Source organism: Maylandia zebra, linkage group LG5 (assembly GCF_041146795.1).
Source record: "Maylandia zebra isolate NMK-2024a linkage group LG5, Mzebra_GT3a, whole genome shotgun sequence".
In the NCBI taxonomy this organism is placed as follows: domain Eukaryota; kingdom Metazoa; phylum Chordata; class Actinopteri; order Cichliformes; family Cichlidae; genus Maylandia; species Maylandia zebra.
The window spans coordinates 33,573,898-33,589,735 of NC_135171.1; the positions used below are offsets into that span (position 1 = coordinate 33,573,898).

General features: G+C 39.5%; 1 protein-coding gene across 1 annotated transcript in view; it reads left to right on the forward strand.

Annotated features, from left to right (window-relative positions):
* LOC101472029 (plexin-A2) overlaps window positions 1-15,838 on the forward strand; it is an 85,453-nt gene that overhangs the window by 51,655 nt on the left and 17,960 nt on the right. Inside the window, exons 7-18 of the mRNA XM_004547488.3 lie at window positions 474-627; window positions 1,125-1,221; window positions 4,174-4,288; window positions 5,454-5,654; window positions 6,334-6,430; window positions 7,145-7,344; window positions 8,846-8,997; window positions 10,020-10,137; window positions 10,675-10,811; window positions 11,341-11,508; window positions 13,401-13,494; window positions 14,847-15,086. Of these exons, the coding sequence (XP_004547545.1) occupies window positions 474-627; window positions 1,125-1,221; window positions 4,174-4,288; window positions 5,454-5,654; window positions 6,334-6,430; window positions 7,145-7,344; window positions 8,846-8,997; window positions 10,020-10,137; window positions 10,675-10,811; window positions 11,341-11,508; window positions 13,401-13,494; window positions 14,847-15,086 (1,773 nt within the window). The remainder of the gene's footprint in view (window positions 1-473; window positions 628-1,124; window positions 1,222-4,173; window positions 4,289-5,453; window positions 5,655-6,333; window positions 6,431-7,144; window positions 7,345-8,845; window positions 8,998-10,019; window positions 10,138-10,674; window positions 10,812-11,340; window positions 11,509-13,400; window positions 13,495-14,846; window positions 15,087-15,838) is intronic.

Genomic DNA, 15,838 nt, shown 5'->3' on the forward strand with positions numbered 1-15,838 from the left:
TTGAGGCAATGTGCTTGTTTGTTTTATTCTTGAGTAATATAGGAGATGATCAACATCACTCGTGGGTAAATGTGCAGCTGGAGCCAGAAGCTGGTTACCTTAGCATTAAAACTGGAAAACGCCCAGTCAATAAAAATGCTATACATAAATCTCACTGAAACAAATCTTGAATAAGTCCAGCTTCTTTCCTCCTATATGCAGTCTTAGTGTTAAGTTATAAACTAACCATCTATCTGGGCATTTACTACACTGGTACAACAGAAGAATCTGTCTTTTCATCTAACTGTAGGCAAGAAAGAAAGAACAATGTGTGTGTGTTTGTGCGTATTTCCAAAATTGGCTTATTCTCAAACTAGATGTGATAAAATATACAGCTGAATCTGTTATATAGTGCTGACATCGCACTGTCAGACTGTTCCCCACCACTGTAAGTGTAGCAGTGTCTTAAATCTTTCCTGTCTGCTTTCTTTTAGCTTCTACTTGAGGTGAACAATGTTCCAGACCTTTCTGCTGGTATTACTTGTTCATTTGGCCAGCAGGCTGAATTGGAGGGTCATGTGAAGGGGAACAGGGTTATGTGTCTTTCCCCAGCCGGAAAAGATGTTCCCCAAATACCAGAGGGACAAGGTGAGCTCAGATATCAGTGTATATTGTAAAAAACATCAATAAAAATATAAACCTATAACCAATATTTAATGATGCTAACATAAGATGTAAGGATTAATGTATCAATATTCTAGACTCTAACAAAAAGAGTCTGCTTTAAAGATTGGCTCCCTTGCAGTTTTTGTTTAGCCAAAGATGTGGTGAGTACCAAGGAGCTGTAGAATTTCCTCTGAGCATTTAAAGTAATCCTTCAATTGAAGTTTGTGACAGAAGGTTTTCTCATGACAACAGCAATATGCCCTTCCAGGAATGCAGACACCAGGTGGCTCTTTACAGGAATGTGATAAAAGCATTAACTTTTTTTTTTTTGCCTCACTTTGACCTTCTCTTTTCACTCATTGTTTTCATTCTTTCACCCATCCTTTTTGTCTCTCTCTCATCAACTCTCTTACATGTTTTTCCACTCCCTCTCGCTTTCCCTTCGCTCACCACGCTGCGTCTGCGTCCCTCTCTTTAAGACTGGGCTGGGGTAGAGCTTCGTCTGAATTCAAAGGAAACGGGTCAAATGGTCGCCAGCACGGAGGTGAAATTCTACAACTGCAGCACACATAAAATGTGAGTTCAGCTGCCCCTGCACCCCCCCAACCCACCATCCACCATCCACCCCACATCTTTGATTTGTTCAATAGATGGAAGAGCACGATTTAATTTAGAGCAATGATGTACTGATGCTCCCAACCCTACTTAAGATCAGCCTGTTAGATAACCTTTGAGATCAATTTATCTGTCAGGTTTAATTTAAATCAACATGATGCATTTGCCATGGCCTGTTTGTTTCGACTCTGGTTTAACTAGCAGTTTGTGGGCTTACTGGTTGAAGCTTTAAGTATCAGTTAACTATCATTGTCTGCCGCACACTCCTGTGAATTCAATACTGAATTCAATACTGTTCCACTCATCCTAGAAAATGTTTTAGGTCTACGAACTGGTATCCAATACAGCAAAAAACTATTAAAGCTGAAGCATTCATGATATACATCATGTACTAACTGCAAAAGATTTACCAGTAAGATCACAGTAAATTTGTCATTTATGACCCCCTGTCTTTGGACAAAAGACCCAGAGTTTATAAGGATTAAAGACTGCAAAACATGACAGGAGGACAGATCGTCGTTCTGCTCTTTGACAGAATCAGCAGTGTTTGGATCAGCCTTTTATATGGTTGTTTTCTTGGTCTTTGAATTACTGTTTTAACACCAGCTGATCAGAAAATATTTTTACAGTTAATCATTGTTTATTTTCTATTCCTTTTTTAAGCAAAAAAACTTCAATCATTCTGAGGGTTCAGCTTTCTCAGTGTGAATTTCCTGCTTTCCTCTGTTTCATATCAAAGTACTTCTGAGTTTTGAACTGTCTGCGGTACAAAATAAGAGACAAAGGCACAACAAACTAAACAATTAATAGAGAGAATAATTGTTAGATTAAACGGTAATAAACTACAATTGTTTGTTGCAGCCCTTATACATATTAACACCTAGAAATGGCTTCACTCTAGACCAACAGTCCCTGACGGCTGCTTAAAAAGATAAGTACTAGATTCACACACCCCCTTTTGACTTCATCCCAAGGGGCCTTGCCAGAGAATTGTGTTTGCCTCCAATATTAGACATAAGATATTTTATATTTTTAGCCTTGCTCTGATGCTTGAGGGTAAGTAAAATAATTTAAAAGTACATTATTTAAATGTCATCCAATATAAGCCTACTAACTGGGCAGGGACGCAGTTTTGACTTTGAGCCATTATGCAAATGTCTGCTGTATTTATCATAACAGTAAAATATGACAAGAGTCTTTCTTTGTGAATAACAATTGCAAGCACTGCTACAAATGTGGATCTTATTAGGATGAAAGCCAATTAGCAGCATTTGTCAGCTTTAAAAGAAGTTAGCAAACACTTTATAAGTTTTCAAAGCAACATTAACAAAACTCCAAATAAGGAAATTTTAATTATTTACTTTAAAGAACTTAAACCTACAACGTGTGCTTTTTTTAAAATCTACTTCAAGTGAGTCACACATCATGAGCCAACACATGCTTTTTTTTTTAGGTTTTAATTGATGTGCTTAAACATAGGCTTCACTTAACTGAACGTTGAATTACACCCAGCCATGAGTGACAAAAGCTAGCCTCTGTATCCACTTTGGGAGGAAACATTTGACTGATGGAGTATTTATAGTAAACCCAGAAAATTAGCCCACATGCCACTTATTCACAATGCTCTTTGACTGTGACATAAACGCTGCAATATAACCATATTAAGCCATTAGAAGAAAACAGTTGGAAGCTCATCACATCCGCCCCACCCCAGTACGGCCTCCATTAGCTGCAGGGTGACCCTGTATACTCCTGTGATTAATATTTCAGACCAAACACACTCCTAACCCAGCACCTCTTTCTCCCCCTCTACCTCCGCTACCACCATCACCTCACCACCACATCACCCTCCATAATTAATTATCCAGTGTTTGCAGCACCCTGCCAGTCCAGCTCTATTAATGCGCAACCCCCCGAATTTCATTCTAACACATGCACCCACAAGCACACATTTTTATGTCCATACTGGCCCTGGGCAGCTAATTAATATCAAATTTTAATGAAGCTGCTCTACATTTATTGGCATTTGTAACTCACTATGAGCTGCAGTGTTGGAGCTCTACTAGTGTTTTTATAGTTTTCTCATGGCTGCATCTCATTCAGCAGGACAATTTAGGATTAACAGACTGTGATAATGCATGGATCCTCTTCCTACACTCTGGTAGAACTTAATTAGAGGCAGGAAAGTCAACAACCTCCCCAACAGGAAAAGAGGATAGACCCTAATCAGAATCTTCACAATTGCTTTATTGGTTTATGAACAGCTGTGTATCGTTCATCTCTGCTGTATTAGCACTGCTTCCATGTTTGTTGACCAAAATGTGATTAAATCTCGTTGGATAGATTCCACAACCTTAATCCACAACTGACCGCTTGTTGTAGGTGACTGAATCCAAGCCAGAGCTGTTGCACAATTCTACCCATGAAACATTCGGTTATTTCCATTCTGATTTTGTACACAATCCTGAGAAGATTGGCATACTGTTAACTGCAAAAAACATAATAAAATGAAAAGCTGTAGTAGTCAAATTTAGATGTATTAAGGACACTGTGTCCTTGATACTAGTGTACATCATTTTTTATATTCCTAGAATGACTGTTTATGCTTTAACTAACAGTGACATGTGAACGGTTTCTCTCCTACCAATATTTCAAGCTGAAGGTAATGCTTTGTTACGCACAAACAAAAAAAAACAAAACACATTCATGCTGCCTGAGGACATCTTCATAAAAGAGAGTGTCAAGATAAATTCAGCACAATCCTTCATTAGTCTCCCGTCTGCAGTCCTTTACGAAGTCTGAGAAAGGGAACATGCAGATGATGGGCAGGGTTTACAATCTGTGTAAATGCGGTAGTGTTGCATGGCACACTTAGTGAACAGTCTGTCATAATGTGTTCATTTTGTCCTGCAGGTGTCTGTCCTGTGTAAACAGCACTTTTCGCTGTCACTGGTGTAAATACCGCAACCTGTGCACGCACGACCCAAGCAGCTGTTCTTTCCAGGAGGGCAGAGTCAACGCCTCGGAGGTACTTTCATAGAAATACTAGAGCAGATTGAAGTCTTGCTTTCAGGAACACAATTTTTCTGATGATATATGACACTTTTGCCTTAAAGGTAGAAATCCAAGTAAACAAAAACACATTCTCTGCAAAGAATCATTAGGATAAAAACCTTACAGCCACACCAGTGGCCTTGCAAAGCCATACGGGGAGAAGGATGGTTCGATCAGCACCCTAACATGCTCATTTTAGCAAATATCATCTTCCACTTAGTTTTTTTGCATATTAACGGTCAGCACTAAGCACATTAGCAACTAAAGAGAATTTCATTAGTTTTCCAAGTGTTTAGTCATAAACCAAAGTGCTATTCACATTAAAAGCATATAAAAGCTGTAGATGACAGAATTTAAAAAATTGTGAATACTTTTTTTCATAATGAATACTTTGAATCATTTTTTTGTCAAATGTCATGATAATTGGTCTTTCAGGAACTTTAGTATAAATATGTATAAAAATATTTTTGCCAATCCATCCTGGAGGATGTTATATATTTTAGCTGATTAGAGGAAACTGTGTACTACTAGTGATATTAGAAGAAAACTCAGAGGTTTACCAAAGACTGTATTATCCTTACTAATCATGCAGCAGTTTAATGGCAGTTCGTCAATATGTTGTGAAAATATTTCAGCAAAGAGCCACCTGTCCATACAATTCCTAGTAATAATATAGATAATTAAATGCTTAATAGAGTAGAAAACAGGGTTGTACTTGATATGTGAACGTAAACAGGTGAGATTTGAACTCTGGAATAGAGTCTAGCTGATATAGCTGAAGAGGTAGTGAGTTCCTACATATCAATCAACTTTACTGTAGAAAAATGATGCACCATGTGAATGCAAAGTCTATTTGGATTAGTGATTTCTTTGCCCCACTAATCCCTGAGTCATATTACAGATTCATATGGATTATGTCATATTAGGCTACATTCAACAAAACAAACAGATGTGCATGCAAACCAACATAGACTAGTGTACAGAAACTATAATGTGTGTGTTTTAGATACACAGCTCAATCTGTCATAAGGAAGCTAACTTTGAAAATATCATAAATGCTACCTGTTTAATATTGAGGCAGTTGATACGTATTTACTGTAAAAAGTAAAATTGCAGTTCTTCGTATGTTCTTTTCACAGGCATGTCCTCAGCTTCTTAACTCTGGAGAAATTCTCATTCCGGCTGGTGAGGTTCGACCCATTACCCTGAGGGCCCGGAACCTTCCTCAGCCACAGTCGGGCCAGCGGGGCTATGAGTGTGTGGTGAATGTGCAGGGTGTCAGCCACCGTGTCACGGCGCTCCGCTTCAACAGCACCAGTGTGCAGTGCCAGAACAGCTCGGTATGACCTCAAACACTCCCAGCGGGAGTCTCACAGCTGTCAAATGAGGCAGACGGCTTGGATGCTGTGTAGGCAAGGTACATAGGGTATATCAGCATCAGTGAATACCGCCTGAAGTGTCAAGCACACCGAGGCAAAAGTAGAGGAAAGGGAAAGTGATAAGGAATTGTGAAAAGCATGTAAGAGAAAGAAGGGGAGTAACAGGGAAGTAACGAAGGAGAGAAGGGAAAATTGTTGCATGGTTAAAAACGAAATACACCACAACTATACGACTGTATCTCAAAACCGTATCTCAGTTTGAATGGCATAAGTTATGGAGGAGCACAGGATATTTCTTGCCCAATTTTTTACACAATACAAATCACAGGCTAAATTTCAATGGAAAAGCACACCTTGGCACTCTGTGACAATGTATGAAAAGGCCATTTTTCTTCAGATGTGGATGATCGGCCACCCCAGCCTGGGTTTGCGTCCCTACATGTCAAAGAGTAGAGGAGCAGACAACCATGGCAGAAATGACAGATGGTTAAAAGCATTGTCTCGCTGCTGCCCTTTCATCCCCTCATTTTCCCTACTCTGTCTCTCTCCATCTTTTTTATACTCTGTGCCCTGTCTCCCTTTGAATTCCCCTCTCCCCCCTATTCTGAACACTCTCTTACTTTTGGTTTCTGCTTTTCAGTACATGTACGAGGGTGTGAAGATCAGTGACCTGGCAGTGGACCTCTCCATTGTATGGAACGGCAATTTCATCATTGACAATCCAGAGAAGATTAAAGGTGCCTCTGTCATCTATCACTGCCATACCAGAGAAGTGTAAAACACTCAATCTACAGGGTATAGATGGGTCATAGAAAGCACTTGAAGGCTCCTGAAGGGCCTTGAGAGAAAGTTCACAATAGCAGGGAGTGTTATCAAAGAGCACCCAATCACTTGTACACCTGAAGGGGTGAAGGATGATTTTTCATATTTGCTCAGCTTGGCTCTTACTGCCGCTTTTGGTTTCTTGTCCATCATCCTGCACGGAAAGGTGCTTGTCAGCTGTCATGGTGGGTGGTACATTAAATACATCCCCATTGACCAAAATATATGCATGCCATGAATTTTAACAGGCCTTGCTGTTATTTAAGGAAGTTCATTTACATGGGTATAAATAAAGGTTACTTACTGGAAAGGATGTAAAAGGCAAACTTCAAAGACGGGTTTATTGGATTACTCATGATCTTTTTCTTAATCCTTGAAATAGGCCATGTGCATAAACATGCCTTATTAAATTATTTTTATTGAATACACATGATGACTTTGCAGTTATTTGTGGCGATGACAGTGAAAAGCAACTGTTTGAGTTTGTGTTCTCTTTTGTTATTTCATAAAATTTTTTAGTTTACCAAATTGCACTCCCTGCTGGTCTAAATTTTGGTGCGTGTACAGTATATTTTATAGGTTTTCATATATTACAGTATTGTTACACTGTTGTCTCTGTTATCCTACAGTGCATCTCTACAAATGCAGTGCCCTACGGGACAGCTGTGGCATGTGTCTGCGGGCAGAGAGGAAGTTCCAGTGTGGCTGGTGTAGCGGTGAGGGCCGGTGCACCATGAAGCAGCACTGTCCTCCCATTTCCCCTTACGCTAGCCGCTGGCTGGATCTTTCTGCCAGGAATGTCAAATGCACCAACCCACGCATTACGGAGGTCTGTGGCTCATTAGTGCACTTGGGTTGTCTGTTGCTGAGTCATCCTATTGAGCCATCAAGTTTAAGCATATGGTGAATTCAAATAATGCAAACACAGCTAAGTAGTTAATTAAGTGGTTAGCTAAGAAGGACGTTAGTTTAGAAGTGGTTTCTGGGACCTGGGTACAAATTTGTAGTAGTTGTGTGCTAAGATCCAGCAATTTATAAATAAATGTTCTATTTAATTTCTTTTTAAAATTCAAAGGAAAGAGAGAAAACAACTCATTGCATTAAAATAACTCCATCACTATCATGTTTGAAAACATGTCTGTCAGAGAAACTGAGTTGAACCAGGTTATTATAGTGGATAAAATACCTGATTTTGCTTCTATTTGCCATTACAGCAAGCGAGACATAGAGAAACAGGTTGATAGACCTTAGAGCGACAAAAAAAGTCTAACTCTGTTCGAAGATTTTGAGAAGTTACTTTCCGAAATCACATCTTTTATCTGTACATAATACTATCCGAAAACCACATGCCAGACATCTTTTTAACAAATACAAGTAGTTCATACTGTACATATCAATAAATAACTCTAATTTTCTCTGTGGCCAACTTCCAGTTTTTCTTCCAAGTGCTTGTTTACCTGAGCCTATCTTACATTTTGTTCCACACCAGCTGAATACCCTAAGTGCTTGACAGCTAAACGTATTCAGTCTGTTTAGAAAGTGATGATGGATCTTTTATGTCACAAACTCCTGTTCATTCTCTTGAATGAGGCGCAGTGGGTCAGGCACAGAGATGCAAGGCTCTTCCACTTCAAAGAGCCGGGAGCCTTTGATGTTCCTGTCACATTATTGGGGTTTTTGAAGGAGCTGCAGCTGAATGAATCAACTACTGAGCGCTGCTTGGGAGTGGAGGGAGTGTTGCTCCGGCATTGCTCCTGTTCTGTTCTGTAGGTCCAAAGGTTTCCTGCTGGGATGGTTAACTTGACACTGGAAAGGGCTGTGAATAGGTTTTCTCAAGGCTTTGTTATTCACTGCATTATTCATTAAAGTTTGCTTGGAATTATGGTGGATTTCAAGGTTTTCTGAAGAGACCCAGTTGCTATGAAAGCTGAGCATTTCACACACAGACTTATGGTATATTTACTTAATATTTGCTTCCCAAGAATAAAGAAAGGCTACACAGATCCAGTTTTAAGTTTTTAAAGTGTGATTCTACTATTCCACATATTATAGGACAATATTTCTTGATCAAAATAGTCAAAAGCCTATATTTTAAGGCAGTGCTCAAAGCCAAATTTTTAGTAAGAACTTAAAGTGTTTGCATTTTATGATAATTGAAATTCTTTTGGGTTTGGCCAAGTTTAACTCTCTTTATAGCATCTTTTTTTCCCAGTATGGAAGTGCACATTATTTATGTGGAAAAAAATATACAAGAATTATTCAAAAAATATGTACAAGAATAAAGCTTTATAATATTTATTTAATTTATTTAATTCCTCTCTTCTATGTAGGTCAACCCAGTTGCTGGACCTTTGGAAGGGGGCACCCTGGTGACAATCCAGGGCTTGAACCTTGGTCTATCCTTCTCTGAGCTGGTTGGTAACGTGGAAGTGGCAGGAGTGCAGTGCACACCACAGGAGGAGGGATACATCACTGCAGAACAGTAAGAGAAACTCCTCCCCTCCAGTACTAATAAATAGTACTGATATAGTACTATTAAATAAATGCGTGCACTCTCCCTATCTCCTTCTTTCTACACATTTTTTCCCCATAAAGACACTAGCACATTCTGAATAAGCTGGATACTCTGTGATGCCTCATCAGGTTGTAGGATTGTGCATGGTTCTTTGTATTGCTCTGGTGCAGTCAGAGCCAAAGGAAGAGACAGTCTTTGTGTCATTGTCGTTATAAGGCTGTCGGCACAGCTGTAATTGAAATGCGTTGCATGTCGCTGACTGGAGGGACAATCTGTTAGCCATGTGTTTCTCTCACAGCCATGTAATGCAATTGGGCTCAGGCTGCAGGGACTTTATTTATATCCTTCTAAAGAAGGGGGGGTAAAAAAAAAAGGGAAAAAAAACATGCCAGCAGAAAATTGGAAAACTCACGTGATGTATGAATAGAAGGGCTGGGCAGGGACGATTCATTGGGTGCTCTTATTGTATCGCAGGACAAGTTTCTTGTGCAGAGCTGTGCATTTGGCAGGGCCATTCATTTGGCACAAACAGTGCTTTAAAACATGGCATTACAGCTGTTACTACCATTAATTTCAGCGTGGGGTCAGTTGCTATAATGACTTATTCATGGCGTACTTTATCTTATTGACCTGACAGGCAATACTGATTTATTGAAGAATCCACTATGTTGTCATGGTAACCGGAGGTAATGGTGGGTGGCAATCGTGCTGGAGATGGGGAGGGGTGTAGTTTATCATTTGAGTTATACTGCTGTTATAGGTTTCCCATTCAGAAGAAAGATGGGCTTCTGTATTGACCCACAACTTCCATGAAAGTCTACCTCAATCACACCGGCCATCTTCCGGCAGTGCACTTCATAACAAATGTGATGCAGTGCAGTGATTCTTCTGTGTGTATGCCTGGATGCTGCTATTACTATTATGCACGATGCCTGTGTTTTTGTGCACCCACATACATATTTTGTTTTTTTACTTTTTTGTCTTGAAAGGATTGTGTGTGAGATGGCTGCAGCTCCTGAAGGAAGTACTCCAGGTCCAGTTATGCTGTGTGTTGGCGAATGTAGACCAGAGCTACGAGCACAGTCTTCCCAGCTCTACTCCTTTGTGGTAACTCTGACACTGAAACACGTGTAACTTGTCCACTTTTTCCAAAATAAACGCGAAGTGTTTGTATGATTGTAGGTAAAAGCTAACCAGTTCGATCGGTTCAGGCAACTGCAATCATCAACTGGCAAGGAAGAGAATAAGACTCTCAATGCATTTTAAGTGCAGCACAGACTGTGCACAAGACAGTTTAAAAAATAATTAGGAATGACTTTTCAACTGTGGTATTTTTGTTAGTGGCTGATGAAAACAATGTTCTGGTTTATTGCACCTTATCCCAAAGAGGGCTCTGTTTCTGAGCATGTGGTGTAGTATTACTCGTTTTTAAAATAATTATAGCCTTGATACTCAATAAATTATTAGACCTTGGTCTACCTTTTATAACAATTTTGCTCTTAACTTTTTAGTTCTACAGAGACTTACTGAGCCAAGGCTGGAAGAACAGGGTTTATCAGAATCACACAGTTAATAAGACATATTGTATTCTGCGTTGGCACGTATGCTAAATGAAACATGAATGATTTTCTTTTTCTTCCAAAGACCCCTGCAATGTTGGCACTGACTCCAGGCCGAGGACCTGAATCTGGGGGCACCAAGGTCACTGTAGTCGGGGAGAATCTAGGAGCTGGCAGTACCGTTAATGTGTACTTTGGTAATCAGACATGTGAGCTATACAGGTGAGTAATATAACCCCTTGACATCATCTTAATCTCACATTAAAAATGATTCCTGACTCACAAGCACTAAATTTAGATTGCCTCTGCACAATATTAAAGATTTAGCCTTCACTAATATCAATTAAAAACTGTATGAGGTCACTCTTTTAAAAAAGCACACCTTTGATACAATTATGTGTCTGTGCGTTAAATTAAAAGTCTTTGATAATTAGTGAGGAGATGATGAAACTCACTGTAGTAAGTTTTGTTCTCTGTGTATTTATAGATATCTATTTAAAGTTCAAAATGCCTCACATTGTAGCAGTCAGGTGGGTGAGGCAAGGAAGCCATTAATTTGAGCACCCTCTAATTACAGTGTTCCATCCCTAATGTGTCTGTAACGAGGAAGAGATGGGACAGACTATAATGAATCCTCTCCTCTCACCGTAATGCGCATGGCTCATAGTGACGTGAAGTCTGCCACTGCAGCACTGAGTGGGCAGTCACAATCAAAGGCATGAATAAATCTCTCTTTTGGTAATCTCACCAGGAGGACCAAGTCAGAGATTGTGTGCTTCTCTGCTCCATCGGTGACTGGAGCGGGGCCAGTGCAAGTCAGTTTGAGTGTTGACCGCGCCAAGGTTCCTGGAAGTCTGACCTTTGAGTACATAGAAGACCCCACAGTACAGCGCATTGAGCCCCTGTGGAGCATTACCAGGTAACATAAAAAAATTAAGTACTGAATAAACGCTGTTACTAGCCTAATCATAGGAACGTGTGACAATTAAAAAAGTGCAAATGATCTCATCTTGCAAGTGACAGTTTTCATGTTGCAAAATGTGTTGCAGATGATGCATGTGTGAAAGAGGACTTCATGCACTTCAACTGTTTTCTGTCATAAATATCCAATACTTCATTTAGATTAAATCAACACCCACACACAAGTTGTGAATCTATGTGTAAAGTCAGTGGCACAGAAAAACTTGTACTATGTGTGATTCACTTTTCTCAAAAAATGGGTACAATTCCCATAAAGTTTCCTTTTTACGAAGGCTATAATGTTCAGTTTTTATTGATGCTGTCACAGAGGTGTTAATTTAATTATATGGACCGTGGTAACAGTAATAGTTTTGTGCTGGTTAGCCATTTCAAATGTTCTGGCCCCCTCATGCACGTAACCTGAAAGGATAAAAAATAAAAACACTTCTCAACATAAAGAAGTCCAAGACAACAACACAATATTATGAAATACAGATGTTGTTCCAGGACTGCACTGCACAGATAAGCTTCAGTGTTCATTGACTAAAGCCCAATCCCTCTTGGCCCATCACTTGGCCCTAGTCCTCCCATTTCTTTTGGCAATGGAGGAGTAGTGGTCCTTTAGTCCTCTAACCAGGGCGTAGAGGACAATTTAGACAGCTAGAGAACAGCTACCCTTTTAATACCCAAAGAAACAGGGCACCCTACATTATTTGTTAAAACTAATCATTTCTGACCAAAGTAATGTGGCATTGGCTTTCTTTGTCAAGAAGCAGGTAATTTAGGTGTTAAGCTCCATTTACTCCTATATATTGAGAATTATCTCACAAACAACTCCTCCGTGAATTGAAGCCAGTTTCGGTACAATGGGATTAATAATACAGCTCTTCATAGAAAGTCTCTTAGGAAATCTGAGAGTTTGGCAATACTGTCAGGGTTGCAGAGATATTATCAAGTCACTAGCCACAACATTGTTATCTATATAAACAATCATAGTCCAAAAAAACCCCCAAACAAACCATCTTTGACTCAAATATTCACGATTCTACATGAATGAGTTCTATGCAGTTAATATTACAATAATGAACCTGCTACGTGAACATTTGTATCGCAGTTGAAGGGTGCACTACCTGGACTCTGCTAAATAAAAGATGGCACTTAATTTGAGTTAGGGTGGGATTACTCGGCACTACGTCCCTGCAGATTAGACTTCAGAGAGACACCCTGGCCCTCAGCCTAGTGACAGGAGGAGCTTTGTGGAGCTGCAATCAAGAGCCCTCATCATGAATCTGCATTCCCACTATGAGGCACTACAAGCTTAGGTAGCCTTTGAAGTGTGAGAAGAGAAGGATTGGCACTCTGTCAGGCTCACTTGACCGACCAGTTTTTTAAAGAATTTTTCCACCTCTCCTGTATTTTGACCTCTTTGTCTCACTTTTCCGACTTTCTACTTCCACATTTTTCTAAGCTCGCACTGCAGTTCAGGTTATTCAGAGATTAGAGCGTGTTGTTTATTTTAATCACATCTAGCGCAGATATGTAAACAAGCAGCACCTGTATTCGTGCTATGCCAGTCTCGCAGTTATGGATGAATATAAAATAGCAGCCAGCTGGTTCTCCGTTTGATCTGTCCAATAACAAAGCCTGAGCTACCATCCCAGCTATTCCTCCTCAAGCCTGCATTAATGCAGGTTTTCTGGGAAATGTTTAAAAACACAGATGTCTCTGTGGTTATCATTCTAATTTAAATCATGATGAAAAAGCAGCAGCATTTCAGCAGGTTGCTTTGAGAGCATTGTGCACGTATGTGCTTGTTTGAACAATAAATATGTATTTCTTTCCTCTAAACAGTGGACACACCACTCTGACCGTGACTGGCACCAATCTGGATGTAGTTCAGGAACCACGCGTCAGAGTCAAATATGCTGGGCATGAATCTGTCAATGTGAGTGTAAAAACTGCTGATTTATAGTTATATTTAGTTTTTAAAAAGCATACATCAATAAATTTACTCTAAATCTGTGATTTGTTATGATTGTATTTAGACAGATTCAGTGCTGTGGTATAATCATTTTTATAATGTGATTGAAGAGGAAGAGGTTTGGGGAGGAAAAAAGAAGTGAGAACAGGTTTACATAAAGGATCATTCCAAAAGAAGATTTAAAAAATGATATGGATGAACAACTCACTTTTGGAGGTGATTTATGGAGCTAATTCTGCTCGCCTGAACTGCTCAGGCAGGTCGCTCAAAGTGATTGATTGTTATAAAGTGTTGGGACCCTGTTGGCAAAAGACCAGGGTCCTTTGGGAGCAAGTTTTCCACTTCTTACTAGTCATGGATTTGCTTTAGGACTGCACCCTGGCAGAAAAGATAACTATTGCAGAGATGCCAGAGAGAGAATGATGGCATTATTTGCTTGCACGAATGTAAGAGAAAACAAGGACCTTCAGTTTTTGTGTTTGATAAATTAGGGTGTTTTTATGTGGAACATGTTGTATGTGAGAAGTTTGCCCAGAGCCAATTAAATGATGTGTTAACGATGCCAGCCCAAATTTTCAGCCAGTCAATTAAAGCTGCATGTTCGACAGTGTTACTGGCAAAGCTGAGATCTGAAGGGATTAAAGTTGAACTTTAACCCGAAACGGCTGCTAGAAAAGGGTCACTGGTGAATTTAATGAGGGCAGCATCTTTATCACACATATCTCGAAAACATAACTGGAATTACTTGAAAATGTTAAGAATCACAAAAGCATTTAATTTACTTCAAATAGCTTTCTGTGCAAAACTAGATCTGACTAAAGCTAACTAGAAACTGGTGTCAAGCTGGTGAAATTTAAAGGGACAGCTCATTTTTAAAGGAGACTTTGAAGAAGTATAGGGGCGAAAAAGCCCACAGAATTTCACTCTCGTAATCGAGTGATTGGCTTAATATGAAACAGATTCTAGTAGATATTATTCTGTTAATATGCAAGTTGAATAGGATTTTAAAGGGTCCAACATCTGGATGTTCGAAATAACAGGATAGTTATTAGCAGTATAACATTTGGGCACGAAGTGAGACATCTGTTCAGATCTATTTAGCAAAAATGGTTCCTACATATATAAAAACTACAAGTGGTGCTTCATTAATTGCTGTACTTAATTTTCCTTTGAGGTTAAATGAATAATTACTGGAAGATATAAAACTTGTATATCATAATACGTACAGTCTGGCTGCTGTAATATTTCACTCACTACATTGTCAGGTTGTGGATAATGTGGTGTAACTTAAAAAACCTGATCTGATTCTTCTCCAGGTGTGCAAAGTTCTGAACACAACCACCATCAGCTGCTTCGCTCCATCTCTGAAGGTGGAGTACACCACAGACCATGAGACAGTGAAACATGTGGATGAGTTTGGATTTGTCTTCAACAATGTCCAAGCTCTGCTCACCTATAACAACACAAGCTTTGTCTACTACCCCAACCCTTACCTGGAGCCCCTCAGCCTTTCGGGTGTTTTGGAGCAGAAACCTGGAGCTCCCATCATACTCAAAGTAAGTTGACGGAGAGCTTCCCAGAAATGAGTCTAGTTTCAGTTCCCATTTCAGAGTAAGGCAAAACCTTAAAAACACTAAGTGGCTTTCATAACAGCATTTGTTTTATCTTCAGTACACATAACCTAATGTAATTCTATCCTTATGCTCAGTGCTATAAATAGTCTGTTGCTTGATTCAGTGATCAAAAAAATCTTATCCCATTTGATCAGATTTTATTTCTTCCACACACATCAACCCCTCTGTTTCCCCATTAATTTTTATGCCTTTTTAATAAATATTTCAGACCACGGTGGACATAACTGCTGACTTTTTCTGTCTGATGTTCTTCTCCCTGTGAACTCAAATGCTTCCAGTCAAAGAACGGACAACACTTCTTTTGTACTTTTTAAAATAATTTTTTTCTGCCTTACTTTTCTTCCCTTTACTTTCATGTGCCACTGCAAGGAAGTTAAATCTTTAGCTACGTTTGCCAAGAGAGAACAGCATGGCATATTGGTTTGTGTCTTGAAGTAATCTGCCTTTGTTAGCTAAAATAATTTAGCAGCTTTCTTGCAAAAAAAAATAAAAAATAGACTCTGTGGCAGTCCGCAGTGCAGTACAGAAACTGACAGAAAGCCTTCTTCGCAAGACAAAAGCCAAGGCAAAGGGATGTGATCAGTGCTGTTTGTTTTGTCTCTCAGCAAGAATATGCAAAAACTACCCAAGCTGAATTTCATAAAACTTGGTGGAAAGGTGCAGAATGGGGACCA